Source organism: Agelaius tricolor, unplaced genomic scaffold (genome assembly GCF_023055355.1).
Source record: "Agelaius tricolor isolate 1412-34295 unplaced genomic scaffold, bAgeTri1.0.p SCAF_28, whole genome shotgun sequence".
Lineage (NCBI taxonomy): Eukaryota > Metazoa > Chordata > Aves > Passeriformes > Icteridae > Agelaius > Agelaius tricolor.
The window spans coordinates 4,610,690-4,638,491 of record NW_027269288.1 but is presented as its reverse complement, the minus strand read 5'-3'; the positions used below and the strand labels follow the sequence as shown (position 1 = coordinate 4,638,491).

The window sequence follows — 27,802 nt, the reverse complement described above, 5'->3', positions numbered from 1 at the left end:
TGTGAGTTTGGCAGCTTTTCATTAGAAGGCACAAAATGGCTAATAATTTCTTGTCACAAGGTTTTTTGAGACTGAACTCTTTGAGACAGTAATTTGTGCTCAAACTCAAGTGGTTTTTATTTAATTTTTTTTTAATTATTATTTTTATTAGTAAAACAGTCTCACTACTGTGAGTTTGGCAGCTTTCCATTAGAAGGCACAAAATGGCTAATAATGTCTTGTCACAAGGTTTTTTGAGACTGAACTCTTTGAGACAGTAATTTGTGCTCAAACTCAAGTGTTTTTTATTTTTATTATTTTTAATTTATTATTATTATTATTATTATTTTATTATTTTTATTACTAAAACAGTCTCACTGCCGTGAGTTTGGCAGCTTTTCATTAGAAGGCACAAAATGGCTAATAATTTCTTGTCACAAGGTTTTTTGAGACTGAACTCTTTGAGACAGTAATTTGTGCTCAAACTCAAGTGGTTTTTATTTTTATTATTTTAATTTTTTTATTTTTTTATTATTTTTATTAGTAAAACAGTCTCACTACTGTGAGTTTGGCAGCTTTTCATTAGAAGGCACAAAATGGCTAATAATTTCTTGTCACAAGGTTTTTTGAGACTAAACTCTTCAATTAAGAACTGACACTTGGATTATTTTCCCTTTTCAGTTAATAACTGCTCCCAAAGAGCTGCAATGCAGACTTTTCTGCCCAATTACAAAATGCCACCAAACCCATGGAGAAGGAGGAAGAAGCAGCATGAAGAAGAAGCCCAGGACAACACCCTGTGCCCTCCATCTTGCTGCCATCCACAACACACTAAAAACCCCAAAACCTCAATTTCTCACCCAGTGACACACCTGCACTGCTCTCTAGAATCTATTTCACACTTTTGTGGGTTCCATTCTATCTTGAAGACTGGGAAACTTTCTCCATGACTGAGGGTCAGAGTCAGTGCTGCCCTGGGGGTCAGGGCACCCCAGAGCAGACACAGGAATATTCCCAGACCCCTGGGTTTCCACAGCTGCATAAATCTGAACCTTGACTAAGCTGTCTTAAAACACTGCTTAAAAGTGGTATATTAGTTTTAAAGCAGTGCTGTATCTCTTTGTTTGAAAATATAACCCATCAGTGCAAACAGCCACACAATTTAGCATTTCCACCACTTCAAACACATGGAGTAGCCTCAGAAAACTTGATATTTATGATGTAAAAAGAAATTCTAATAGGACACAAAATTACTGGACATACAGAATGGAGAGAAGATGTGTCAGTTCTTAACTGGATAGTCTTAAAAGCCCTTGTAGCAAGAGATTGTTGGCCACTTTGTGCCTCCTAATGAAAAGCTGCCAATTCATGGTTGTGAGACTGTTTTACTGATAAGAAATAATAAACACCTCATCCCAACATGAACTACTGTCTCAAGTGCCATCAATCCAGACCCAGGGAAACCCGTAACTGGGACCCCCACACTTTCCTGCTATTTTTATGAAGTGAAAATCCTAGAAAAAGGGCCAGAAGAGATGATGAGAACTCACAGAATGTGCATGAGGTGTTTGTCAGTGCTGGGGCCTGAGCCTGACACTGGCCACAGCCTGCAGGGCTGTCCTGGTCCATGCAGCAGACACTGCTGGCCTGAATAAAGCCTTTGTTCCTTCCTGCTGGGCAGATGCTCCCAACTTATCCCACCTCATTCTGAGCAGGCAGAACTGTGAACTGGACCTGCAAGTACTTTATGGCCCAATCTTCGATGACTTTTAGTTGGTTCTGCTGATGGTCATGCATGAATATGATTTTTTTCTTTTCCAGACTCTCAAATTCTATTCTAGGAGGCACCAATGCAGACTAATTAAATCTGCAGCTCTCTGGAACTGTTTCCCACAAGGCAAGTGTTACACAGCCTACACCAAGACAGCAGCATCCTTTAGCAGAGATGCTGTGCTCTAAAAATCACAGTAATGCCACAAAACAGGAAACACACAAAACACTAAGAAGTGTTCCTTTTACTTTTTGGCCTTTGTGTCCTAGAGCTTTGGATGAAATAGAAGTTAGACAGAACATGCAGGCTCTAGAAATACAAAGATTTCCAGAAGACATAAAACTCTCTCCCTGTCTAGCAGCATTGCAGTTAACAGTTAAATACTGTGAAGTGGACACACAGAATAGGAATTCCACTTTGTGAAGCAAATATTTCATGTCACACAAAATTTAAGTAGCAGAATAAATCTGTAGTAAATCCAACAAGGGATTTATCTGCTCTTTTCAGAAGGAGGCTCATAATTGCTTCTATTTCTGATGGACTATGCCAGGCCAATGTTACAGTGTCCTGGATTTAAGTGAATTGGAAAACATTAGTCACCTACTACAAATGTCTGTGTGCCCCAAGAAACTTTCCCATGGCCTCCAGAAGTGTTGCACTGGAAAGGGAGCAAGTTCTGAACCCACAGTGTGTGTTTTCAGCCAGCTCTCCTTTCATACCTGACCAAATTCATACCACACAATGCATTTCCCTCATTAATTTGCACCTTTTCCAGACCACTCACTGCACACAGTAACATCAAACTGAATCTGAGCCCAGATTTCTGCACTGAAGCCAGCCCAGGCAGCAGCTGAACAGGAGCTGGGCATGGCTCACTGGATGCAGCACCTTTCAGCTAAGGATGGAAATGCACCTGCTCTTACTTGGAACATCACGGCACTGCTAACGTGGCACATGTAACAACATGGCACTAAGGAAAGAAGAATGGAAACCACAAAATCCAGTTGGACACTGAGCACAGGAGGTTGGGCTGACAATGAGGAAAAGCCCATGGCTACAGCTGTGCAACAGGGACAGGAATGGACAAATCTGCTCAAAGAAAACAGATTATCAGGAAGACCTGTTATCCCACTGGGAAAAAGAGCAAAGGATATGAAGGAAATCACACTGCTCAAGTAATTTATTGATTAGACTGATAAATACACTTTCTCTCTGGCTGCTAGGAAAATCTTAGGAAGGGCTTACCAGGATAGCAGCAACATCCCCTTGACCAGAAGGGCCCTTACATGACTGACATTATTGTGAAGACTTGTAAAGTCAGACCTAGACCAAGTCCAAGGTCAGGGCCAAGGCTGGAGCACATACAGAAGTGCAAAGGTTCAAACAATATTGATCTGTTCAGCTGAGACCCTCATGGCAGCACGTTGGCTGAGCTGGTCTCCACACCATTAGGTCCCCATTTCCAATTGCTCAGTGGCACTGATATTCCTGCTCTCAACCACGCTGCTTTTTACCTCACAAGGCAAATCACAGCTAACATAGAGATGGATGCAAAAAGGCAAAAAAAAAAATTGAGTTATAATCATCTGCTTTTGACATTGCATCAAACTTTGCAACCTCACTGCACAACTCTAAGTGATGAGCAAAGAACAACTAGCACAGGTTGCTGCTTTCCACATGAAGTACATTTAAAAGAACCAAACATTTACATAACAATTTTCTTTGACCATTAATGGTTTTCCAATCTCAAACTATTCTTTACTAATAACAGTCAGGTTCGTGGACAGAATTAATCAGAACTGGGGAGATCACAGAGTTATCTACTTCTAATTTTCACATTGTGACTCAGAAAGGAACACAAACTCTTGCAGCACCAGTCCAAGAATAATCTTAAACTTGCACTGATCTGGCAGAAGCCTGAGAGAAAGCCATAAAGGCACTTTCCTGCACTACTTGTTAGGTTAGACACACGTCTAAATATAAATGTTCTTTACTTGTGCTGCACCAGGACGTAAAACACGTTTCTAGGCAAGAGCTCTCCAAGCATGTCCAGAGACAGAACAGCTTTCCTGTTTTGAACTGGGCTTTAAAACTTTTGGCAGCATATGAAAAATATGGAAATAATCAGAACTGTTGTATGTGACACTGGAGTACTTGGAACACATAAAACCCTCTCAATAAAGGTATCGAATCACAGGCATTAACTGTTTATAAATTACATCTATGCTGTACTTTCACCAACTGCTTTATGCTCTCTTCTGCGTTAAATTTAGAAGACAGCATCTTTATGATTAAATAACAAATTTATAAGATTAGCCTTGAAAAAGTCAAGCCTAAAGTCAGATTAAAATAATATTTTCTTGCCCTTTAAACCAGTCACCTTTGAAAGTACCCCTTAAGGTCTAAAGGCTTCACCTGTGCCTCAGCCATGCTGCTCTGGCTCCATGTTCCCAACATAGGGCATGTGCCAGCTGCAGGAGTTCCAACACAAATCAACACATTTGAGGACAAAAAACACTCATGTCCATGTAGTCTGATCACAGGAACACATGCTGCAGACTGTTCCATTCCATTCAAGAATTTGATGAAGTGGATTTGCTGGAATTAGACTATGTCTTTTAGGAAAGCCAACAGCCTCAATTAAAATTCTTCATCCCACTCAAACCTGATCCAATGGTTAAAGTCAAGCAGCTGAAATTCAGAGCTTTTTTTAAATTTCAACCATGTAATTAGAGAATTGCAAGGGGCCTATAATTTACAGTTAGGTATCCTGCTATTTAAATGCAACTTGCAATTAAATGGCTGAGTCAGCTTTGCAGCAGCACCAGGAACGTGCACAGGGTCAAACAGCTCTTGTCACACTCATGAACTCAGTCCTCAGGTGTTGGAATGTTGGGGGACACCAGGCAGATGATGGACTTTGGACCTGGTTAACATAAGAGATTTGATAACAGGATGCCTTGGCAAAAGCAAAGGGAACTTTGAAAATTAGACCTGGATTGCAAGAAGATTCAAATCAAATGGGTTTGCCAGAAAAAGGAAATCCCATTAAACTCTGCAAGCAAGAGATGTTGTCATTTGCATAAGTTTGTGTATGTGATTTTAGCCTAATCACTGCAGTACACATTACCAGTCTCCCTGGAATATTACTTAAGTGTTTGTATCCCACAATAAAATTGGATTCTGATCACTGGGTCAGTCTCCCCGTCTCTCTCCATCGCCGACACTCCACTGGAGCTCAGCTCCTGCCATGCATTTCCAGTCCCATCCTTCAGGGAAGGCTGCTCTTGTGTGCTGAGCTGGGAAGAGCCCACATGGCCCAGCAGGCTCCAAGCAGAGCCAGCAGCTCAGCCCTGGAACGCTGCTCTCCTGCCATTCCAAACCACACATACTTGAGCAGTGACAAACGCGCCGGGGATAGCGGGACACGGCAGCCCAGAAATCAGACAGACCCCGTGTCCTGTGGGGCTTTTTAAACCCCCAAAAGAACAATTTGGCTCCTTCATTATACAGGCACATAAAACCCACACACCAAACAAACCATGAATGCAAGGTTGCTTACAGATGGAGGTGGCATTTTGGTCCCACCTCTCCCCACACCCCTAACACTATCTACATATTCTCAAGTACATTTGTTTAGCTAAAGAAGGTTTTGATCAGACTTTTGTAGACTGGAGAACTGTAGTAACTGAGTAACCTGAGAAAGGTTGGGGCTTTTTTGCCATTTTTCTTTTCTTTCATCTTGTAAAAGGTTGTTGGGTCAGAAACTTAACAGACTGTGTGCAGGCACTAAAATCATTTCACAATACTCATCTGTGACAACAGGATTTCAAAATCTAGGGGAAGCAAAACCATGGTTCAGCTCATCTGTCTTAACCTCTTAACTGACAGTTAACAAGGCAAAGAGAAATATTTCCCAAAGGAAACACAAGCCCAAGTTCAGGCTGGCTGGGGATCTTCTTGCCCTCTCTCCCCCAGCTGCTGTCCAGTTTGCAACTGTTGATAACACCTACTGTGTACAGGCTGGACCTCACAGAAGCATGTCAAAACATGAATTTTAAGAATATGTTTCTTCAAATTACAATAGACACACAGCTGAACCAGAATTCCAGCTACCAGCACAGACAGGTGTGCTTCTCCCCCCCTTTACATAAATCAGTCAACCTGCACAGTCACAAAATTAACACATGCACAAGTGAAACACTGAATTTTCTCAGGGATGCACTTTGATTTCTCAGTTAATTTTGTCCATGCAAATACACTTACTAAATTTCAGTCCTTGACCTCTTGATTTTACAAATCAGGGTAAGTCCCAAATATGTAAGACACACATGTACAAACTTCCATTTTCAGAACAAAGCTCACCTAGGGTAATTCTTCAGGCTTCCTGCACCTCACTCACACTTCATCAGATTTATTGTTTACTGAAACCCTGATGTAGACCCTTCAGAATTCCAAGAGTGGCATAATAAAATACAGAAAATGGACAAGCCAAATGGGAAGACAAAACAAGCAAAAAACCCAACATTTTTCAAGCATTTTTTCTCCAAGCTTTCTGACAACAAAACCTACTTAGGGCTTTCTTTCCCTTCAGCACAGAGGTCTCATGTCATGCAAGAGGACTTCTTGGCACAGTAATACAAAGGAAGCTCTTGGCCACAAAGAGCACAAAGACTCTTCCCTCAGAGCAGCCCTTTCAGAAATTGGTCCTTTCCCTCTGCCACACTCACAGTCAGTGCTAATAAACACTTATTTATTTTAAACAAAACCATCATGACTTTGCTGGGCCCACATTACAACAGCAACTGACCACAGGAAGAAGCCAAAGCATCCGTCCTGATGTGCTGACACCTCACAGCCACAGGAGCAAGGGCACATGCACATAAGGGCACACAGCCAATCCCTTTCATAACTGAGAACTTTGCACTGAATAAAAATTAAAACATGGTGGCACTATATTGATGACAGAGCTCTTCAAACCTTTCAATAACTGTTTTTCTACAGTAAAATGGAAGCTGGAGGTAGAGCAGGGAGAACTTCATTTCAACTCTGTGCGTATTCAGTGGTAGAAGTATAATTTTTAGCCTTTCTAATAATTTTGCTTCATCTAATGGTGTAGGTTAATAATTCCTACTTTATGTTGTAGCTTTTCCAGGCAAATTTCACTCTTGTTGAAGTATCAACAAATGCCATCTATCAAACAAAAAGCAAACGGAACACAGTGGGCTGGTAACAGCTCACGTTAACTCTGCTCATCGCTGCTTTGCCTGAGGAAAGAGAATCAGTTCAGAAGTTGCAGCAGGCATTAAAACACAGTTTTAGAGTATTATTGATGAGAAATCCCAGCTGGGGGCTGACCTGGGGCCGCTCAGGGTCGTGGTGTCCCTCAGCGCCTGCGCGGTTTCCGAGGCGAAGTCCAGCGCTCCCGCCACGGGTTTGGTGACGGTGCCCACCAGCCCCTTGCCCAGGCCAGATATGAAACCACTGACCCCTCCTTCTGTTTTCACACCTTCCACTGTGGATGTTATCACACTTGTCAATCCTCCAACGATACCTGCCAAAGACAGCAGAGAAGTCCAAAATTGTTGGTTCTAGAACTTACAGAACCTCATCCACCTGATGCTCTCTGCTATTGTATTTGGGGGGATGCCCTGACAAAGGAAGGAATGATGAATGTGACTTCATGCTCTCAGAAGGTTAATTTATTATTATATTAAAGAATGCTATACTACCTATACTAAAGAATACAGAATGGATACTTATTGAGTGCTAAAAATATAATAATGAAAACTCCTGACTCTTTGCAGAGTCTCGACACAGCTTGGCCCTGATTGGCCACTGAGTGAAAACAACTCAATGAAACAATCACCTGTGGGTAAACAATGTCCAAACACATTCCAAAGGAGCAAAACACAGGAGAAGCAAATGAGATAAGAATTGTTTTCCTTTTTCTCTGAGGATTCTCAGCTTCCCAGGAGAAAAATCCTGGGCGAAGGGATTTTTCAGAAAATGTGAATGCCACACTCTGCCTACACAGTTTATTGTGCATTTAATTTAATACACAAACTTTCAAACTCAATTACATTAACCAATAACTTTATATTTTGTATATGTAGTATACATATGCATATGTACAAACCGTATTATCCCACAGAAAAATATTTATTTAATCATTAAATACGTGTATTTAAAAGTATTTCTATAGTGGTTCATTTCCAGCTGCACTTACACCAAGAGTCCTCATCTGTTGCACAGGTTAAGTGGTTATTTAGGATGTGATAAAATTCCATCACCACAAAAGCTGGTACAATTTGAGACAGAAAACAGTGTGCATTTCTCCACTGGATGAAGTCAATTATTTTAAACTCGCACTTTAAATGTCTTTAAAGTAATTTTAAGTGACTTTAACTGTGATGCTGCTGACAGACATTTTTGTGCACATTTCCCTTCCAGAGAACTTCAATGCTCTGAGAAATCAAGCACCTACTGAGGTTTCAAAAGACTTGGAACAGTTCACATTATCTGAGAACAGACTTTGGAGATTTCACATCTCCATGATTAAAATATCAGTTCCTGGTGCCCTGGCTGAAGCACTCACCTGCCCAGCTTCCAGCAGTGCAGGGCTCCTCTGAGCTCTCTAAGTACAGACCAGGCAGATCTAAACTGCCAAACTCAGGAAGCACAAAGTGTTTAAATCTCTCCTCTTGAGTAACTAGAGTTTATGATTAAATCCTGTCTGTTGAAATGTAGTAATTAGCAGTTCCTTTATTTTTTAAAAAAACTGAATGGGGATCATTTAAAAATGCCACAGACTTAGGACTAGAAGAGTCACACTAATTACTGGATAATACAACACACTGAAGTGCTTTTATAATGGACTTTTCAGCAGAGATTCAGATAATTTGGATTTCCTGTGTTTTTACCAATTTATGGCAGACTGTTCAGCACATTAGTGTGAGAGGAACCTTTCATGATTCATTTCACACCTACCCAGTGTCTCTGTGTGACCAAAGCAAAAGGACTTTTCTCAGCATAGAAAAAAATCCTCTTTTAGTCAAAGCCAAATCAGCTTTGCACAGGCTGCAACAGTTACATTTAACATTTAAATAACTGAGCCAAGATGATGCAAAATATAAATATTTGATTTAAACTTGGCTTGTATTGATTTAACCTTCTTCAACAGATAAATCACGAACTAAATCGATGTGAAGTTCTGGCCAAATTAAAACTAGTCCACTACCCTTTACACAAATAAATGTCTCCAGTTCCTAGTACACTGAAAAAACCCACAAAATAACTCAACTGGTGAAATGTAACTTTAAACTGATGCACTGATTCCAAGGAAACTCATGTTTCTGGAACTAAAAGCAAATATAAGAAAGCTATAACCTAGGCATACTAATTTTTTTTTTTAATGTCTGGCCCTCAAAAAAAACCTGTTTCTGTGGGTATTTTATGCCTCTACAAAACAATGGATGTTTTGGATGAACTTTCTTTGTAATTTTCATTTTAATTTGCAAAAAATTAAAAAAAAAATGTAACTGCTTTTACTTGCAGTTACATGTGAAAAATCCTGATTATAAAATGTAGTTTCTGTTGACTTGAAGACCAAACAGTGCCCCCACCCTGACCTGCCAGCACTGAAATTCAAACATAAAGCCTCTGACAGCTCCACTGCCCAGGCTTCTAGCAGTAACACCCACTGTCCTCTGCAATCTGATCAGGCCTTTTAAGAGAGAAAGGAGTTAAAATTACAGCTAAGGGTTACCATGTGCAAGTCCATGGATTCCAGCCACCAGGTGCTCCCCGCTGGTTGCAGCGTGGTATCGGATGTATTCCCGCTCTGTCTGGTGCCTGTTGTCCATCATCTTCCCCAAACCATCCGACAAGGTCCCAGCAAACTGCAAGAGAAGATCCTTCCTGTTACTGGAAGAACAGACGCTGTTTCTCCTAAGTGGATTCACTGCAGAAAATTCTTGGATCCTACTTGTGAAATGCACAACTCATTTTGATACATAACAGAATCCATCCAATCCTTTTGCCATGGAGAAAGCTCAGAATTATATCAACAATTATAGCAACTGCAATGCTGAAGTGACAAGGAGGTGCCCCAGCTACTGTGGCCAAGCCAAAACAAACCAAGTCTGTGAAAGATGCACTGAAAGCAACTGCAACACCTCAAAACCTAAAATAAATGTTATTTAGATGTAAAACTTTTCCTCTGCAAAGATATGTGCAAAGCTTAAAGGCAAATATGCCTCTCATGAAACTACAACATTTCTAAGAGCTAATTAAATTCTTTTCAGTAGCTCAGAGTAGAAGTGGCTGTGCTGTAGAAAGAGTGGGAGCCAGGCCACACTCATGCACAATGTGGGGAGATCCCTGACAGGATCCCAGCTGTGCTGGAAGTGTTGTCCTGGTTTAAAGGACAGGTGTCTGCCAAGGAAGGCAGGAATTGGAGAATGCAACACCCCCTTCCCTCCAAATTATTGTAACTTTGAAATGACTGGACTTTCAGGAAAAGATTTAGTATACTAGCATATCTTTTGCCTCTCATTATCATTTCTTAGGCAACAAATGGGAGAAAATTCCCTGAGAGAAAAAAAAAAAAAAAGAAAAAAAAATCCTAACTTCCAGCAAGTGTCCACAGGTACCAAACCAAAAGCTCAGGAGGAACCCTGAGTGTGTGTGTGGAGCATTTTAAGTCCTTACCTTGAAAAGTGTGGGGGAGGACTGGAGACATGCTCCTGGATGAAAGGGAACATTATGTCCAAACAGGATTTGTTCTGAGAACTCTGACCATTGCTGTGAGCGAGTCAATGCAAAAGCACCAAATAAAAATGATCTATTGTGATCTGCTGACCTTTAGTCTAATGTAATCAGATAGAAACCAGAAGCTTGGTGGAAGGAGGAAGGCAAGAAAAGGAGACAAAAAACCTGAAACCTTGCCTTGTATTTAGGATATTATTAGAGAAAAGGGCTCCTAGAAGGAATTTTCCTGGAACACTCTCCACAAACGATCTGGTTTTTGATTATGTGTAATTGGACACCTCTTGTACCACTATCAACTATCAGCATTTGTATGTCCTTTAAAAAATGAACAGCCTTCATCCTCTCCACCCCTGGGGAAGGAAGATCATTTACAGCTTTGTTGTGTGTTTGACTGGGGCTGGGGAATGGACCAGGTGTCACAGGAATGTCAAGGACACTCAGGGTGCTGATGTCCCCAGCCCTGCAGGACAACAGCTCTTGCAGGACAAGGAGCTCCTGTGCAAAGGACCAGCCTGTGTCTCATGGACCATCCCCTCTGCACCCACAGCAGCTCCAGCAAAACCCTTCCCTGGCTCAGGTGTGCACCAGAGGACAACTGAGAGCTGCTGTGAAACCCTGATACACTGAATATTAAAAAGGAACAGACAAACAGTTCATTTATGGGCCCAGTGCCACAATGAAGTTCCCCTCCTTTCTCTGCTATTTCTGTGTTTCTTTTTCACTAATGACACAGTGTCCTGGTCTGAAACACTCCTTTTCAGCTTAAAGACAAACCAGTCCAGTGGCTCCCATTATCTAAACAAACAGATTTTAACAACAGGGATGAAAATGAAATCCCATGACCTTTCTTGTGACTTCATCATATGGAGACTAAACAGTGATCATGGACTGAGTTACTTCTGACCTTGGTATGAACTTAATGCAGATGTTATTTAAAAAAAAAATAGCCTAGAAATACAAACTGACCTGAAGCTATCTATGAACTGTGTTTAAGGTTAGGGTTTTTTTCCTGGAAAAATACTTTGCTTATGTGGATTAGAGTAGCTGCTATAAAGACTGAAAGGCTCAACAGCTCTTCAAAATTCAAACCTCATTCCAGAATCTCTCAAGACCTGAAAATGCTTTTTCAAGAACGTGTTTTAGAAGTTACAGTAGTGCATGATTGGGCAATCAGCCAGAAGGAATAAACCAACTTATTGATGAGAATTGGTAACCAACCTCTCTTTACAGCTTTCCCCCCACCTGCACCCACATTTTCCAGCTCCAATACCCCAGCTCTTCCTGTGAATACAATCCAGTCTTTCCTCAAATATCCCTTCCTCCATTACACAGAATCTGACACCTAATTGTCAATGGTAATCCTGTTTATATGTAGACAGAATTTTAATGTAATTGTGTATTTTTCTTAGTAAGGAGGAAAAAGAAAAAAATCCCACGCACATAGTTTAAAAGTCAAACTCCATTAGCTGTAAACCCAAAGTTAAACAGGGACATTTTTGTTTGTGTTATTTAGAAAATAGCATTAAATTACAGAAGTAAGCAAAACACTTTAAGGATTTTAAGGTACCAAACATACCATGAAGGGTTTCCATTCTGCCCTGATTCAGGTGACAAAATCTGAACCCAGTACACGTTAGTTACAAAACATGAACTTCATGATGAATTGTTTAATTACATTTTGAAGCAGCTCCTTCTCCCCCCTCCCCTGGCACTGTTTGTTTCCTGGCCCCATCTAACACAAGACTGCAGCCAAACCTTTGTCACCATTTGCAAAGCAAGGGGTTCCCTCAGTGAGCACAGTGAGTGGGTCCCTCCTGAGCCAGTTCCAGCTGGACCAGCCCTGTCCTGCTCTGTGGAGCTGAGTTTGTCAGTCAGGGGTGAAATGCCAGGGGAGAGAAAACAAGGGGATGTTCCAGGCATTGGGAAGGGCTGCTGGGCAACTGTGTGAGGTTTAGACTGGTATTTGATTAAAGGTTCAGACTGTGGTGTCAGAGTTACCCTGGCTCCTGATCTGAATCACACCCACATCCATCCTCATCAGCCACTACAGGTGATACCACCTGAGTGCAATAAATACCTGCTGGGGATCACAACTGGACACTGCTTTTTACCTTTTCTGTGCACCTCAGAAATACTTACCCTGAAATGGTCTTTGAAGTCTGTTGCAGTTAATAGGATTGTATCTACCTATACAATATGGAAATTAAGGATTTCTAACATTAAAACCCCACAACTAACAAAACACCTGCACAACACCTCCTGCCCAGTCTATCAAGGTTATAATCACTGTATTGAGAACAAGTTCCTCAGCTGTTACCTCATGATCAGAAACCTAAGCAAGCATTAGAAATTTAAGGAGTTTAAGTCCAGCTTAAGCTCTGAAGGGAGATTTGAATGAGCTGAAGCAAAAGGCAGATTTACCTTTGTCCCCTGTGTCTTGCTCTTAGATCCTCCTTCGGGGAGTGCAGTATCAGCTGCTGAGGCTGAGGTTTTAAAACTTGTGAAAGAGCAGAGATGGTGCCTGATTGAGCTGTTAACCCAGTCACACAGCAAATAGGCTCCAGATAAATGAAGGTGACACCAAAAGTGCGACCCACCCTTGTCTTCCTCAGCTTTTGTTAATAAGGTGTGACCTGGTAACTTCAAAGCCTACTCAAGACCATGTAAATGCCAACAGAACTAAACACAACAGTCTGTGGAACAAACATGAAACTAATCAAGGGACTTGTAAAAACCAGCTCCCTCTTTCTCTACCCTAATTTTCATGAGTTCTTGGTCTACTTGCTGATGAAAAAGCAAAAAAAATAAAAATTAGTCACTTGGTGATTTATCTCTGCATTCTTCCCATTTCAGACATCCTTTGCCTTGAAAACAGAAGTGCAACATCATACAATAGTTTCAGCTAAGGGAAGTTACCTGCTTCCAGAGCAAAAGGCTCCTGTGTTTCTGGATGAAGCCAGTCTGCACAAGGCACGTGTAGAAGTGGGGATTTTATTGTCCCCTTGGCCTCTCCAAACAGAGGGGAATAGGAGCCTTTCAGACTACTCATTTAAAGTTCTGTCATTTCATGTACTTAAAATATTTCAACTTACCATCAGGATGTATTGTTTAATGCTTTGACAGAAGGAGAACCCCTCCTAAAAGGCCCAGGTAGCTGAGCATTTGTTCACCTCCATTCACAAGACACCCTCTGCCTCCTCTCACCCTGTTTGTTCCCAGAGCAGATGGTTCTTCCTGCACTTTCCTTCTCCAGAGGGACACTGATGTTTCCTTCCAGATCTACACTCTAAAGACACCTGGATACCTGGTTTCTGTCCCACACCAGCTCATGTATGATATGAGGCTACTGACTGGTGACACACAGCAAGCAGAGAACAAGCCCCACTTCAGCCTAGCTGCTGGAACATAAACTCATCCTCCTGAGGAAGGTGAAATCTGACATTTCCCCCAACTCCCAGGACACTGTGCTACTGTGCACATGTCTTTGGATGAGCATGCTAACCACTCTCAGCCCTCCACAATCACTGAAGATGTTACTGCACTTCTGCCAGCCTGGACCATGCTGGGGTCAGCCTCCTCCTCTGCAGATTCAAGTAAATCAATGATTCATCATTTCTTGTTTTACATTTACACAGTGTCAACAATGAATACCAACTATTCACCAAGATCTGCAAAAGCAGATGAAATACTATCTGTACCAGAAACTGATTTATTCGTGTTTGGGGTTACTTGGTCTTTTGTTTTTCTTTTTAAAGGCACAAAAATTAAGGAAGTTTTACCACAAAAACCTTTTACCACTGACTACATATCCCTTGCTGTTTCAAGCAATAGAAGAAAAACAAAACCACCCATATACAGTGTTTGTGAACCAAAGCTGGTGCCAAACAATTAAGGCTTATGGGGCACAAAAAGAATTCAGAGCAAATGAGAACTCGACTTTGGACTGCTTGTTCCCTCTAAGCCAGATGCATAAAGCACACAGCATGGAAATAAGTTTTAAGTAATCTTTTAAAGTCTTTTTAAGCTCTTGGCACTGCCTGGTTCTCTAAGGACATCCCAAAAGGATAAATACACAATTATGACCTGAGTCCAAACATTCCATTGTAATTCTAGCATCAGAGAACGGTACATTTACAAATATTATTGACTGAGCAAAGCAGAACATTCCAAGATGGAATGTTAAGGGAGAAAGTGATGAAATTAAATATAGATCACTTCAAATTTCTGTGCAAACCTCACAATGAACTGTGTTTAAAAAAGAAACCAAAGGGTTTATTTGGTTCTCATCTTTGCTTTGCAGAACTCATCTAGAAAGGAGTTCAATCCTTCGTGGTCACTTGTGTTGCAGCAACATCATTAAAAATCACCTTTATTCCTACAACTCAATAGCCTGTTCAAGGTATTTTAGAGGAAGCCAATTTTTATGCTGCTGTCTGTTTTTGTGCTGATATCTGATAAATTAAAACAGTTACAAATCAAGCATTTGCCTATGGAGGCAAAAAATCCTCACAACGTACATGTTCCAGGCTAAGGAGACATATGTGTATGCTGTTAGGATTTGTGGCTAAAAAAGGTCATCCTCAAATCTTGCTGCTATTCTTTGGAAACAGCAAAAATCAAAAAGCCCTGCCAGATTCTTGGATATACACAAGGACTGGGTGCAGTGGGACAGATAAAGTTGTCCAGTAAATTCTGCAGCCTAAATTCCCCTGCTTTTACTGCAATGTCTCAGGATTGATATGTAATATAGTTCTGTGACTTACCATAAAAATAACTTTTAGAGCAGCTTCTTGGCTCATCAGTACACACATTGTTATAGAGTGGAAGCAGTATATATTCAATTTTACAAATTGGCCATCAGTAGGCACAGACAACAAACACAGCTTCCTCCCTTCCTATCACCGTGGTCAATGGTGTGTTATACTGGGACTGAAAAGTAAAATGCCTTTATTTGAAAACATAACAGGTGTTTGTTTGTCAGGTTTCAAATGAAACTGTTCCCCAAAGTACTTTTGCAATGTCTTTGGTCAGCCTCTTAAGAATTACTTGGGGCATTTCAGCAGGGAAGATTGTGAATTCAGTTATATTTCTATGGTCTAGACTTGTACATTTTCCTTTACACATATAAAGGAAGGGAAGATTGTGAATTCAGTTATATTTCTATGGTCTAGACTTGTACATTTTCCTTTACACATGTAAAGGAAGGGAAGATTGTGAATTCAGTTATATTTACAAGGTCTAGACTTGTACATTTTCCTTTACACATGTAAAGGAAGGGAAGATTGTGAATTCAGTTATATTTCTATGGTCTAGACTTGTACATTTTCCTTTACACATCAAGACAGACCAAGTGAACTCTTTGATCCAGTCCTAACCAGAAAGGACAGTTCAGGCTGAGCCTCCAAGGCTTTATAACCCAGCCAAGCTGTGCAGAGAGAAACGAGCCCTGGCACTCTGAACAGCACCAACACACTCTTAATTTAGAAAATACTAAATCAGCAAAAAGCTGATAATCAGCTTCTCATTTTCAGAGCAACATAAACTTTGACCCTCTCCAAATTAACTGACAACCACGAGAAGCCGCCGGCTTTTCCTACTGAACAAACACGCTCCTTGAGATTCCCCGCAGCATTCCCCACCCCTATTTATGACACACGCCCAAAGTAAAGGCGCTTTAATTAGCTCACATCCCATCGTTAACTGAGCTTCCTAATGCATGCTGACAAGGGCTGCCGGCGGCCCGGGAACCCCCGATGGGCCGGGCTGGAGGCGCCTGAGGAGCCGGGAGGCCCCGGGGAGCTGCGCCCGCCGTGGCCCGGCCGCGGGGCCGCTTCCCCCGGCACCTCCCGGGAAGCGGCAGCAGCAGCAGGTGCCCGCTGGCAATAGTTTTGTGTTACAGGGCTTGAATGAGTGAGTGATCCCTGCAGGAACCGCCGGCTGTTTTCACAGACACACAAGGCAGTCAAAAGTCCACAGCGTGAACTTGGAATGACCCCAATTGCGGAGTCACTGGCGGGTTCATCTGGAGGACAACTGTGCTTTATTAAACAACTAATACTCTTAACAGATAATTCCCCTCCCCCCGGCCTTAACTCTTACCGAACCTGAAGGTCTTCGTGTTTGTTTATTTTTTGGGAATGGAATTATTTGCCCTCCTCCCCCACCGCCTTCCTTAAACCCCTCAATACACTGAAAATCAGAGAAAAAGCCTCAAGAGATGCAGTACCTTGAGCTGACAGGTAACAACAAAGAGAGACCACATTAGGTTTGGTTTTAACATCGTCTTTCCCAGCTCTCTTGAATTTGATTTCCAAAAGCATTTCCATCTGCACTAACTGCAGCACTTAGGCTCTTTCCAGACAATTTATTTTTCTGCCATGACCACCTGTGACCACACTTGGGATCTGAAAGAACCTCCTGTTTAAAAACTAACAGGCTTGCCATGTTTCTAGATATTTTGAAGGAAAGCCCAAGCAAGCACATTAATTGGACCTGTGTGTGTAAAGAGTGAACAACTCTGAGCTGTTTGGATCCCCTGCACATACAAACACTATTTTCACTCCTCATGGATACACAGCTAAGGAGCTTCAAGTTGAAGTCTGTACTATTTAATATTCAACTCCACAACTTTAAATACACAGCAGGGAGGTGCAGTCAGCCATTTATCAAGAGTGAAATTATGAATTTCAAACCCACACCCCCCATTTTTTCTCTCCTTCAGATGCTAATGGTGATATATGGGACAGATGTGCCTGTCTGACATGTAACCGCTCAAAAACCGCAGGTTAAAACTAAATTTCATTTCATCTATGATAACTGCTTATTTCCAGTGTCACAGTTTGTGACTTGGCAACTCTTTGCATACCTCATTTTAAATTCTCCCTTGCTCACTGAATTCTCCAATGAGTCAGCAAAACAGGAACAGTGCATTTTATTTCACAGCAAAATCAGTTGGTAACTCCTTTGAAATGAAGCTCTGGAGCTGGTGTGAAACCTAAAGCTCTCTAATCTCTCTTTTTTCCAATTGTCCAATGGTCACCTGTACATTCCCCTATCCAGCTGTGCACCTCCATGTGTGCAGTTGCTGCATTGTTACAGGACTCTCATGCTCAATTGAGCAATTTCTCCTGGGTAAGGCTCATCCAATGTGTAGTTTGCTTTTGAATGGGGTACATTTAGGACATTAAGTCCACATTAAACCAGTTCTTCCCATAAAATATATCCCTATTTCAGTTCAGTCTACCCATACCCATTTCTCCACATAAAAATACACTGGAGTAAAGTGTGTTCACTTTGTGCAAGAAGTGAAAAAAGAATTTTTTCACTTACTTTTTTGTAAAAGAAAGGCTGAATTTAAACCAAACTGAGAAGAAAACTTTTAACCTAGATGCTGGCCACACACGTTTTATCCCATGGTACAAATGAAAACCAGGAAGAAATACTTCAAACTTCTCAAAGATGATCCTTTATCCCAAAACCTCTTTCAAAGATACCAGTTACAGATGCCAGATGTTCTGCACATTAAAACTGACACTTTCCATGGCTTTTGATTGCCACTAATTGGTCATAAAACTTGCTGTCTTTTCAAACTGGCAGGAAATGGGGAAATGGCCTCATCTGTAATATCCCTCATGTACTCAGCATTTCTGCCTGGGAATTTCAATTGCTTTCCACCTCATAATCTACACATCTTGATACAGATTCTCACTGCTCATGTGAAGCTGCAAATCTGTGGATGAAATGCAAGTTAAACTGAAGATGATCTGCAGTGCTACCTGGACAGGCTGCAGGAGCCTCTATGCTACACTGGGAAAGAAAGATTACACAGAGGAAAATGCAAAAAAAGCTACATTTGACCCAAACTGTACAAATCACAGCTGGAATAGAAAAAATTACAGTAAATCCCACAATTTCAATACCTCAACTACCCTTTGTAAGGAATGACTGCCAGCTTTCCTGAAGGAAAACACGAATTCTAATCTGTAAGGTTGAAGATGACATGTATTCTGGCCTTCCTCACCTTTGTCCAGTGAGACTGACACTAACCACACACATTCTGCTCTCAGGAGTTAAGGAAAAGAGCAAGGAATCAAACAAACACCATGAAAATACAGAGCAGCAGGACACTCAGCAAACTCAGAACCCAAACACCACCATGACCTTTCTACAGCATCACTGGATGATTCTGTTCAAGACTTTTCTGAGGAAAACACCACCATGTATTTCCTTCTCAGGCTTCAGATACAAAGGCTTTTGTTAGAAGTTCCCTGACACAAAGATATAATTTTGTTTTCAGCTACTTCCTTGGCATTTTGATGTTGCTAGAGCTTAGCTGCAGTTAGCCCCAAGATGGGAGAATGGTAGTTGTTCTTGCTTCTGAATGAAAGAGGAGTGATTGATTAAATGAACAAAAAACCACTTTAAACAAAGGCAATCATTTGCTTTGATTGTTCTAGAAACCTTTCTGTCTGTTTTTGGACAGAGCCTGCTCAAACTGGACCTTCCTTCTGTGCTCTGGTACAGCCACTTCTCATTGTGGCTACTGCCAACTTTGTTGAAGTTAACATTCATGCAAGTCAAACACTTGTTCAAGATTTGTTTTTAAATAATCCCTTTATTACTTCCTCTTTATTTTCCATTCAGTTATCTTTATCTTCCTGTCACTGCCAACCACTCGAGATTCTGCTTTGATTTCTCTTACAAGGAGGGTTAAAATTCACATTTCCCTTGGTGTTGCTTTCATGCTCCTGTTCTACAAATGCCTCCAGGCCAAACACTCACCTGGAGCATCCTTGCTGCTCTTAAAGTTTTCTTATCTGGTTCTAACACCTCACCTCTCCTCCTATCTCTGTTGAGCACCTCTGCCATCACTCTGAACTCAGCTGAAATAAATAGATGGAATGCAAGTCCAGGGCAGAAAGGTTCATCAACCATGAAAGAAAACAGACACTCAAATGCAATTTGCTGCTCTAGGGGAGTTTTGGCATCTCAGGTGCCTCCTTCTGGAAGAAAGCCTGGCTCCCAGAGCCCTGCATGCTTCCCAAAACCCTAACAGGGACCTGCAGCTCTGACTGATGGCTTACCTCTCCTTAGGAAGCCTAACTACAATGGAAACTTCAAAGTTCAATATGAAAACTAAGCTCTTTCATGAAGTTCATGAAATTCTTTTTCTCAAGAGGAAGGGAGGTACACAACAATTATTTCCATCCTATGACCTAACAGAGTCATAACAGCTACACTACTATTTGCTCATAATTCCTAAAAGATAAGAGAATTTATGGTGGAAAGAAATCAGAGACATTAAATACAGTATTGACAAGCTGTGAATCTTTTCAATCCTTTCCCACCAGCAGAACACCTATTTACCAGTGATAGATACAACCACACTTATTTTCCCTTTGGAGAACACAAGCTACAGAACAGCTTTGTTCAGCTGCTAATTCAGTGTTCAATATTCATTTCTAATTGAAACACATCTGAAACAGGGGAAATTTAGGATTTAGTTCTATCATGCCTAACGGGGGAAATAAAAAAAGTGTGGATGCCAAGAATGTGAGACATTTCCAGGCATATGGCAACTATAGAAGGCTCCATTCAGAGGGAATGTAATTCCCTCTGGTGTCTATATTTAGGATCAAAGAACTTTTTAAAATACAGAACTTGGAATCTCCAAGGGATAAAGCTACAAAACTGTCTGTAGTGAACTTTATTTAACCTAAGGTTTTGTGCCAATTTAAATACACTGCAGCTCTCCACTTGAAAGAAGGCATTACCCACTGCATGCTCTGAAATGCATGGAAAAGCCATTACAGGGATAATCAGCACAACTATAAAATAGAAAAGCAATAAAATGACAAAACCAGATACAACTCCAATAGCTTACTTCTCGATTCAGTTGAGCAGTGTTACTTTAAAAGCCATGATTATAGTCTTACTCTTTGTTTATCTATCTACTCACACCTCAAGAGCTAACTCATCTTAAAATCTAGGATAGATTTTTATTTTAGACACTTCATAAGTCAGGTAGTCAGACAACCAAAATGGAGATTTTTCCCAGCCCTCAGTGCCTGTGCAGGACACAGGCTCCTCTGGTTTTGGCTGCTTCAGTTACCAGATCCACAGAAATGAGCTGCAAAGACAAGAGCCCTCTGTGGCACAGCTGGATCAGGTGAAAATTTATGCAGTGAAAATATACTTAAAAATACCTTCCTGGAGCACCAACAGCAAGATAAAAATGACCTATTGTTTCAGTTTTGTTTCTCTTGACTAACTCAAATTATTTTTTCTCTCCACATTATTTTCTTTACCAATACTTCACGTATCCTAGACACACTCATAAGGCACAAAGCAGGTAAAACAGAAAGTAAAAGACAAATTTCTGTGTTGTACCATGAACATAACATATCCCAAACTCAACTTGAAATGCCAATTTTTTATCCTGTGGACATTCCTGGCTTAGTTTTTGAGCAGATTTAAATGCCTGCAAGCAGTGCAACACATAAGGAAGAATTCAACCTGAATATTTGAGCCTTTTGTACCATTGTCTTCCATGCAGCAGAATTAAGATTCAACCTTTGGAAAGAGGATTAATCAAGGAGCTCCACAATGTACTACTAAGCCTTCTTAAATTATGGATTTCTCTCCTTGTTCCAAAAGGACAAATACATAAACCATAGAAAAAGCTTTGAAAAGGGAACTGTGAGAGACTTGCATCACAGAGACATTTCTGATATATCAAGGAGAAAGAAAACAAATACCTGGGAAGACAAATAAATAGTACCTGGGGTGATTTTCAAAGGTATAAGTGGGAAGCAGGCACTCAGCTCCTGTTGAATTTTGAAAGGAGTTCAGCATCCAACTGCCCTTCTGCCTTTGAAAATCTTCCTTCACAAACCCCTTGGTTACAAATGACTCCAAAGTTCAAAGAATGACCTTGCCCTTGTGGGAAACAGAGGAAGGCTCGTGCCTTTTAAAGGAAGATTTATGAGACTGTTGCTGCAGATGTGACTGCAATGAGGAAACACCACTTTCTAGAAAGGAAGCTCTAAAGAAACATTCTCCATTGGGTGGAGTGGATGGGTCACCAGAGACCACAGCCATGAGGACAGAGAGCATGGACAGGAGGACTCAGCTGTGCACAGATCCAGCTGCCTTCCAGAGGCTCAGCAAGTCTTCAACCAGACTGCTTGGGTTTGCAGTGCTGAGAGTTACAGCAGCACCTACTAGGAGATTAAGGCAGGAATACCAACACAGAATTTTGTTTGAGTTTCTTGAAATTGTGCAAAATGCTACTGCTGCAAACAAGGTAATTGTGACAGAATGTGCAGGTCATCTTTCCTCATGGCTCAGCCCTCTGGGTCAGAGCCAGCTCTGCACTTGGTGATGGACCAGGCTTGATAATGCTCTCTGTAATTACACAGACTCTGCATTTCACATCTTCTGAATGACCTTTTTTCACTAAGGAAGGGAAGAAGCAGTTCCTTGTATACAAATAAGTGGGAAGGGTTATTAAAAGATGAAGCATGACAATACACACAAAGTTACCTGCTAGGAAAACGATAAAAATAGGAAGTAAAGAATTTTCACAAAACCAAACTTACCAACATGTCCTTGTGTCAAAAAAAGCATTATTTTAGTTGTACCCATGAAGGGACTCATGCTGACACCCCATATGTTTGTCATATGTAACAAAACCATTTCAAGAACATATGTTTGCTAATTATCAAGTACAGCATCAACCATGATCCAAACTCCTTCCTCTTTCTGACTCCTGCCTCAGACCATCCCTCTCTTGGGCACTAAATACAGTTATTTTCACTGATATAATTGAATTCCTTCAGCTGTTATCAGGAAGGACAAAAGAATGTTCACCATGCAGAGACTTTGGAAATAAACTACAGATAAATACAAAGCAATCTGGAAATTCTTTAGTTTGTTGCTATGTGCCACAAAACTCCCCAAACCTCAATTGTCAGCATAATAATTGCTATTCACACCAGCTTAATCACTTCTTAAAAATAACAACTAACAACTCCTGTTATACTAAATAACCCCTTAAATACTCCACCTCTCTCCAGTGCTCTCCCTCCATGTAGATTATATACATAATTTAACACAGCTTTGTTAATTTGCATGTAGGAGTAAATGATTTCTCCCTTTGGTTAGCTGTTGATTTAACTTGCAAGTATCTGTACAGCAGTGATAGGGCTTTGAGTGCTTCACTGACTCCTGTTTCTGGCATCCCTGGGATGTATAGAAAGCATTTAAGAAAATCTACACTTCAAATGTCATTTTTACAAAACAAAGATCAAGCAATTTAAGCATGGTCAATAGTTCTATTTGACTTTTTCCCTGTTTTTTTTTGCTTATTGTTCTACCAAACTTTAATATCACAATTTTTACCTTTGCAGCAGAGTTTGACACTCCATGAGTGACATTTCTGATGAGACCACCCACATTGCCATACTTTATAAGTCCAGTAACACCTTCTGAAACATCATTCAGTAGACCCATAGGGTTGCCAAGGAAATCCACAGAGCCTAGAATGCTTGCTGCCTGACTCAGCAGCTCCTGGAAAATCAAGAGGAAGAATGAAATATTTCTTATGGATCACATTTACACCAGCAAGGTTGAGGGGAAAAAAAAATCCCACCCACAACAGAATGTAGGTAATTTGGTAGCCCAGGTAGGTTTATGAGAGAAATCAACACAGAAATACCAGTAAAATTAACAATAGTTTCATCTTAAAATACAGTGTATTCTTAGATTTCCTCTGGGGTGCTACTTCTCCACAGACAAAGAAGCCACACAGCACTAACACTTGATAGCCAGGACAGAGTTCCCACATCCCCTGTGGAGAACTCCTCAAGCAAGAGAAGTTCAGCCTTTGCCACAGCATAATCTCAGTCCCACTGACCTCCTGGAAGTGCTTCAGAATGTCATTAATGATGAACTCCTGAGTTTCATAGGGATGGACCCGGGTGAAAGGATCCAGATTAATCACAGCATCCTCAAAGCGGATCAGAGGGAAGCCCAGGGTGCTTTTCAGTGCCTGAGTATTGAATAAAAGACATTGCCATTGTAATTCTTCTCATTCACAGCATCCTTTCAATGGTACCAAACCCAAGCTCTCTGAAGCTGCTGGAGTTCTCTGCACTGCAGTGTGGACCCTTTGATACAGAGAGCAGCCACTCACAAACCTTTCAGGTCTAAGCACTGCATTTCTCCAATAACTCAAGAGTCACCAAGTTCCCAATGCAATCTGTTTCCCACACTTGATAGGAATATTTCAAACCAAAATGTGTCTAAGATTCTATATACAACTTGGCTGTGTTGTTCTAATGTTCAATTCAACTCCAACCCTAAATGAATTTTCTTGACAAAACTGGCTATTTTCCACCCTGCTGAACTTCTGTGAAGGGATTAAGTGTCAGGATGAGCTGGAATAACATACATAATTTCCTGTAAGCCTGAGGCTCATTTCTTAACATTATATGGTCTAAAGAAATTCTTTAAACTAGCATTTCCTATTATTTTTCAAGGAAGAAAACTAAGATTGTAATTAGTTCATAGGCCATCTGCACTTTGTACAATTTATACATTAAAAAACACAGTTAAGGTGGACAAGCCATACAACCAAACAAAGACATACATAAATAAAATAACTTGGAAAAATTATAAGAAAAGTAATTTTTTAAGACTGAAAGAGGACCCTTCTTCTTCAGGTCTTGATAATGGCATCTGCAGACTCACCAGCATCAGACACTCTGAAGAAGGCAAGAAGCTTCAGGCTGATGTTTTATCTGTACACATTAACCACCAAAGCTGCCTGCTATGAGGAACACGAGTTTTTGTGCCATCTGCAGGCAATTAAGGCAAGTTACAGGTCTGAGTTAAGTTTGTGTGTAAGAAAAGAGCTATTTATTTTTTCATTAAATGGATGACCAACCAGAGTAGTCCTCATTATTCACTTGGGTAGGAAGTAATTTCCTGTTTAACTATCAGATATTATATAAGACAACTTTGTTAATACTGGTACCTAATAAAAATAATCTGTCTACACCAAATTACCAGACAGCCATGTCCAAGGCAGAAACATTAGAGGCAGTTAGAAAAACTTCCACAAAGGCTCTACTGTGATTATTCTCTCCCTCCTACCCTGAACTCTCCTGGGCTACAGAACTGAATTGAACTCTTTCTGTGAAAGTCAATATACAGAATATGCAGAGACTGTTAGCATTATGGAGAAAAATGTAAATGCCAAGTTTTTTCTTGGGAAAGCTTCCAAGATGGATCCATGTGCAATCCTATACCAAGGGTGGTAGAAATGCAAACAGAACAGTGCACAGGGCTGGCTTCTTAAAGCACTCACCACTAGTTCTGCTTCCTCAGCCTGCATTTCAACTACTGCAATTACAGGGGTGTTCATGGTGAAGCTGAAGTGCAACTGCATATTCAGGACAGGGCTGCTGTTATTGAGCAGTAAGGAAATCACAGGCAAGGAATATTCTAGATAGGAATATCACAGCCAAGGAATATTCTAGATAGGAATATCACAGGCAAGGAATATTCCAGCTAGGAATATCACAGGCAAGAAATATCACAGGCAAGGAATATTCCAGCTAGGAATATCACAGGCAAGAAATATCACAGGCAAGGAATATCACAGGCAAGGAATATTCCAGCTAGGAATATCACAGCCAAGGAATATTCTAGCTAGGAATATCACAGCCAAGGAATATCACAGCTAAGGAATATTCTAGCTAGGAATATCACAGCCAAGGAATATTCTAGCTAGGAATATCACAGCCAAGGAATATTCTAGCTAGGAATATCACAGCCAAGGAATACCCCAACTAGCTGTTGAACTGTCCTTGGCACAAGGATTCAGTAAAAAGAATACAAGAATGTAGGACTGGTGATCTCCTGGATCATTTTGGTAAGACTCCCTGACAGACATTCATTACACAACTCTAAATTTCTTTAGAAGCTTACTCATCATGATGTCCTTAATATCAAGGACAGAAAAGCCAAGTTGGTGTCTCAGTTTTGGGTTTTTTTAAAGGCAGCAGCTCAGTTCCTCCATGATGGGGAGGGTTTTTTATGGTTTGGTTGGTTGGTTTTGTTTTAACTCTCCCACCTTGGAGGAAAGTAGTTGTATTAGCTCAGAGAGAACTGAGGTATTTCTGATGAAATGTTAAATGAATCATTTTTGAAGGGGCAACTGACTGCAGCCACTTGATTGTGTCCAGGAAGGTGCAAACACAATTTGGGAACACTGGATGAGATTATGATCTGGCCATAATCTGGAATCCCTGGTTCACTCCCCAGCTGTGCCAGATTTATGACCATATGAAAAAGACCAGACTTCCCACTGATTTTAAGTTCATACTCAATCTCAGTTCACTTTAATTTTCAAGTATATTGCACAGTCCTCTTGCAAATTCTTAAATTCTTCAATTCCAATGAAACAACATTTTTTGGATGAAAACACTCAGAGTTGTCTTGTGTTTGTATAAGAAGTTGAATAACTTCTTATTTTAAGACAGTAATTCCCTTTAAGCTCTTTACACTTCCATCAGTGTAACTAAGGTCCTTTGTACAGCAGTGAGTCATTAGGTCCAGCTGGCTGTGCTTCAACTGAAATTACAAAAATGAAGGACTCTTACAGAAGAGACTGGAAATTATGCAAATTAAATGTCAGAAGTTGCTGGAACTTCTATTATTTTTAACTTGGATAATGCAAGAATAAAATGGAAACTGAGAGTGTTAAGTTAAAGCATCTGCTCCTTTTTCCTCCTCTTTACTGGAAGCCCACCCTGGGAATGCACTGGTGTACCTTGAGATCCAGAGGGAGCTTGTTGGAAGTGAAGACACTCAGCTTGATCTGAGGCACACTGATTTTCAGATTTTCAAAGTAGTAGCGTTTCTGTGCTCCACCTTGTTCAACAACCTTCTCATGGAGGTTTTCATCATAACTTTCAACCTCTGCATCCAGACAAAACACAGGAATCAGAACCAATCAAAGATAAATAAATACAGGGTTACACTGTGCTAAGAGTTAACAATCCTCTGCACAAATAAAAGTATGTGTGACTGCTGGTGGAGCCAGCAAAATTACTCATGCCTTGTGACATGAAGTTGACCTCTGAGGCTCAAGAATTTTTGTCAGATCTCTCTGCATCTCTAAACCCTGTTATTTGGGCTTTTAATCTCACTTCTAATTTCTCTTGATCAGCACACAGAAACAAGGAGATAGCACATGATTATGCAATGTTCCTACTGAGCAGTTGTGCTCTTACAGTCTCTTTTCCTCTCTCTACCCTCTCTGTAACTCCTTACACACTTAACCAGGAATATAATGTACAAAGCAAGCTTTCAAATATTCATTACACAATAGCCAACATGCCTACGTGGAAGACATCCAATAAATCAATTTACATGGAGAGTGACTCAAGTTTGGTTGACATTAATAGGCTCATGTTATTTGTAAGAGCACCTGGGTGGTGTGAGGAAGCAGGGCAAAGATGAAAGATGACCAAGCCTTCTGAACTCTGACTTATGAACAATAAAACATGCTAACTAAAAATGAGAAAATTATTTTTGTCTGAATCTAGGATAACATCAGCAGACAAACTACAAATAATGTAAAGTAAGTAAGGAAAAAGAGCACAAGGACCAGGGTAAATCAGAACAAAGGGGAGATTAGTTAAAAGGCTAAGAGCAAAACTCAAAATCTGTACTTCTTCCTCATCACTAGAGATTTAACTTTGAAAGTGCTCTGTGAAATGCAACACTGTTATTTTTCCAGAGACAATTCAGAGGATACTGTGGATTAGCAGGACAGAACTCTGGAGCATCATTTGTAGGCTTGGCCCCATTTGGAACCATGCCAAAACCAGTTCTTTTCCTGGGACAGTTATTACATAACAGCACACAGGCTACTGCATAATAGAAGTGACTTCTTCAATTGCCACTCCAAAACAAACATTTCAGAAAGTTTCCAAAGCACAGATAAACACTAAAATAGGAGGATTAGAATAGCACCTATGAGATCAGAAGATTGAAAAGGTCTGTCTTGCCTCAGTGAATGAAAGAAAACTTACATTACAATTAAAACCAGGGGTATGGATGCCACAACAAGGTCAGACAAAATTTTCTTGCAGTGAAGCAAGAGGAACTGCCCAAGGAACAAATTAACACAGATCCCACTTCTAGCCCTGGGTTAAATAAACAAACTAAACAAGTCACTAAACAAAGTGGCTTGCTAAATTAATAACA

General features: G+C 40.6%; 1 protein-coding gene across 4 annotated transcripts in view; it reads right to left on the bottom strand.

Moving 5' to 3' along the window:
* VPS13D (vacuolar protein sorting 13 homolog D) overlaps positions 1–27,802 on the bottom strand; it is a 105,150-nt gene that overhangs the window by 13,494 nt on the left and 63,854 nt on the right. For all 4 annotated transcript variants that reach the window (XM_071449218.1, XM_071449220.1, XM_071449219.1 and 1 more), the window contains 5 exons: positions 26,361–26,509; positions 23,439–23,573; positions 22,925–23,092; positions 9,519–9,651; positions 7,109–7,304 (listed from right to left, as the gene is read on the bottom strand). In XM_071449218.1, the coding sequence (XP_071305319.1) occupies positions 7,109–7,304; positions 9,519–9,651; positions 22,925–23,092; positions 23,439–23,573; positions 26,361–26,509 (781 nt within the window). The remainder of the gene's footprint in view (positions 1–7,108; positions 7,305–9,518; positions 9,652–22,924; positions 23,093–23,438; positions 23,574–26,360; positions 26,510–27,802) is intronic.